Below are 3,361 nucleotides of genomic sequence, written 5' to 3'. Positions count from 1 at the left end.
ATTATTATTGCTACTCCATTGTGTGTGTGTGTGTGTGTGTGTTCTTGGAGACTCTCTCTGTGTGTGCCTGGGCTTGCACTGTGATAATAATGATTGATGAACTGCTTTTTGCAGTGAGAGGAAAAAAGAAATAATAATATCAGATGAATTTATATTTATAATTGCTTATATACACGTATAGACTTACACCCATAGTTGGTGTATATTTCTGTGTTTACTGGATAAATTGGGCTAATGGTTAATATCTGTTTATTTGTTTGTTTGCTTGAGTCTTTGTGTGCTTTGACCACTACTGTTTTGGTAGAGTGAAAATATAATAAGAGAAATATTTATATTCATAATTGCTAATTAACTCAAGTGTACCCCGTTCTATCCGATTTTTGTGTTTGGATGTGTCGCTGGTGGTACTCGTAATTTATTTTTACTTTTATTCGGATTTTTGATAGGTGCTACTTTATTCGGAATTTTTTTTCTTATATTCGGTGTATTGTTTTATTTAATTGTTTTATTCCTTTTTTTTGCATGTTTGCTTCTTCCTTATTTTAGCTTGTTTTTGTTGTTTGTTTGTCAAGGTTTCCTCAACAAAAAAGAAAATATCTTTCCATGATGTTGTTTCCCAGCCGTTTGTTGTACTTATTGGCTGTGCTTCTGAACGTTTTGTGTGCGTGTGCTGTGACTGGTGAGCTTGAAGTCAAACGTTGCGATGGTAATTCTGAGTGTCTTCCTCCTGCACCATTTCAACAAGATTCCCATGGTTCCGGTGAACTTCCTGAATCTACTGATGATGTTCATTCTCTTAATCCTGCACTAGAAATACCGGTTCCTGTTCCATCTGGTCCTGAGTCTCGTATAGCTGAAAGCAGTAAACTTCACAATGGGGATGTAGATGTGGGAACTCATTCAACACGAGGTGGGACTGAGCTTCCCAGTGGAGAATAAGATCGTTCGGAAGATGAGCCTTCAATAGGAAAAGAAGACGAAATGAAAGGAGGTAGTGGCGGTTCTCTTACAAGTAATTTGAGGGCTGAAGAAGGAGTAAATGGATTGCAAGGTGCAAAAGGTGAAGTCGGTACGGAATCTCTAGCACCTGCCGCTCCTCCAGCTAAACCAGCAGCCCATCCTTCTGACGCTGTGGAAGAGCAGGATCGTGAACAAGGACATGGTAGTAAAGAGAAGGATTTGTTACCAGTAGATAACTCTAAACCTCAGCAGGGTGGAAACCCACAGGAGTCAACAAATAAGGAACCTCAGGTGCCACGAGATCCGCAATCTTCCAGTCAACCCAATGGGAACCATGAACTTCCACAGAATTCCCAACCTCAACTGCAGGGACCAATGCCTACAGTCCAAGAAGAGAGCCAGGAGAAGGAGCACAATGCAGAAAGCCAGAGTGGATCAAGTGGAAATACATCTACTAATGATATTCCAGCAACAGAATCCTCTTCCTCAGCATCTACTGCAGCTCCTGCCACATCTTCACAAGAAGATACTGGTGATAATAGTGTTACACCCAGTGAGGAGGAATCAACCACCAACTCAACCACTACAACCACCAACACAACAACAACAACACTTCCTCTTGAACTCACAAACGACAAGAAGGGTGATGCAGACAGCAGCAGCAGTATCAGCAGTTCTGTGTGGGTGCGTGTACCATTACTGATTGTGGTTACACTGGCCTGTATTCTTGTGTGCTGATTGTGATTGTGGTGGTGGTGTGGTGTGACTCAGGTCATCCTTTCTTTTCTTTTTCTTCTTTTTTTGCATACATCCACACTACAGTCTAACTAATCTTCCACCTGTTGGGATTATCTTCTTTTTTTGTTTCTTAATGTTATTGTGTGTGTGTGTTTTTGTTCTCTGTATGTTTATCCTATAATTATTATTATTGCTACTACTCCATTGTGTGTGTGTGTGTTCTTGGAGACTCTCACCGTGTGTGTGCACCTGGGCTTGCACTGTAATAATAATGAACTCCTTTTTGCAGTGAGGGAAAATGAAATAATAATAACAGATGAATTTATATTTATAATTGCTTATATACACATATAGACTTACACCCATAGTTGGTGTATATTTCTGTGTTTACTGGGTAAGTTGGGCGAATGATTAATATCTGTTTGTTCGCTTGATTATTTTGCTGAGGTGCTCGTTTTGGCCCTGCAAACTGTTTTGGTGCTGTTCTTCGTGTAGAAGGAATGAATAATAACCGATACACATGTGTTTTCAAAAGCACATAAATTGAAGAGTACCCACAGTTTTCTGATTAGTGTGTTTGATTATGCTGTGGGTATTCTTTAAAAAAAAAAAATTCTTAGTTTTTGATTCGGTGCTCTTTTTGTGGTGTCTATTGATATTTATGTTGATGGTGTTATTTTGTATGACTGTTTGTTTTTGTTTTTGTTCTCTCTGTTACCGTTGGGGAATGTGTTTGTGGTTATTTTACGTTCTGTTTGTTTTCTTTTTCTTTGTTTTCTTCTGCAGCTCATATACCCCAAATAAGAAAAAGAACTGTTGCCGTGATGTTTCTTTACCGTGTGTTGTATGTACTGGCATTGCTCTTGAGCATTATGTCTTTATGTGTGGCTACTGATAATCCTGAACTGCCTTCAGGTGAAGTTGGTGGTGGTGGTTGCACTCCTGATGAAAGTCAACCTCAAAAGTGTCCTCCAACTCCTGAAGGTCCTTCTGGTCCTCCTGGCAAAGCAGGTGATGCTGGACCTGTTGGTCCTTCTGGCCCTGATGGAGTTACTGGTGAAGACCCCAATGGTTCTGACGTTACTAGGGTAAATCAGCAAAATCCGACTAAAGGTTCCGATCCTAATACTCACTCATCACAAGGACAACCTTCTGGTGAACCAGGTAAGCAAGGTCCTGCTGGCCAAAATGCTGAAGGAAGCAACGTTCCTGGTCGTACCGAAGAGGTTCAGGAAGTCAATAAAGGTATTCGTCCTGTTACCACTGTTACTCCTGAATCTTCTACTTCTGTTCTCACTCCTGATCCTAACCCTACTGCTGGAAGTGATGGTGAGTCTTCACGTGATGGCAAAACGGGAAGCAACGGCAACAATACACGACGTGAGAGTGAAAATGAAGATAACAATGGAACTGCGGAAACACAACCTTCTGCTGACTCTCCTAACACTTCGGCCACAGTGAGTGGTGATGGTTCTGATACTGCAACACCTGAGAATGGCACTGCACCTGCAGAGAGTGAGTCAACAAATAACCAAGAAGGAGCCGTGGGAAATACAGACACCACCACAACAACAACAACAACACTTCCTCCTGAACTCACAAACAACAAGAAGGGTGATGCAGACAGCAGCAGCAGTATCAGCAGTTCTGTGTGGGTGCGTGT

General features: G+C 41.3%; 3 protein-coding genes across 3 annotated transcripts; all 3 read left to right on the top strand.

The window, feature by feature from the left end:
- Positions 1-603: 603 nt before the first annotated feature.
- TM35_000581050 (uncharacterized protein) lies at positions 604-939 on the top strand (the record flags this gene model as incomplete). Its single annotated transcript, XM_029030874.1, has 1 exon — positions 604-939. One exon carries the CDS (start codon positions 604-606, stop codon positions 937-939), a length of 336 nt encoding a protein of 111 aa, XP_028877808.1.
- A 42-nt stretch (positions 940-981) lies between these two features.
- Positions 982-1,698, top strand: TM35_000581040 (uncharacterized protein; the record flags this gene model as incomplete). Its single annotated transcript, XM_029030873.1, has 1 exon — positions 982-1,698. One exon carries the CDS (start codon positions 982-984, stop codon positions 1,696-1,698), a length of 717 nt encoding a protein of 238 aa, XP_028877807.1.
- An 824-nt stretch (positions 1,699-2,522) lies between these two features.
- TM35_000581030 (uncharacterized protein) lies at positions 2,523-3,359 on the top strand (the record flags this gene model as incomplete). Its single annotated transcript, XM_029030872.1, has 1 exon — positions 2,523-3,359. A coding segment is annotated over one exon (837 nt), but the record flags the coding sequence as incomplete, so codon positions are not given.
- Positions 3,360-3,361: the final 2 nt, after the last annotated feature.

The sequence above is a fragment of the Trypanosoma theileri genome (genome assembly GCF_002087225.1).
Source record: "Trypanosoma theileri isolate Edinburgh chromosome Unknown TM35_Tth_58_V1, whole genome shotgun sequence".
NCBI classification, from domain to species: Eukaryota; Euglenozoa; class Kinetoplastea; order Trypanosomatida; family Trypanosomatidae; genus Trypanosoma; species Trypanosoma theileri.
Note: the sequence above shows the minus strand (reverse complement) of the source record. Positions and strands in the feature narration are given on the sequence as shown.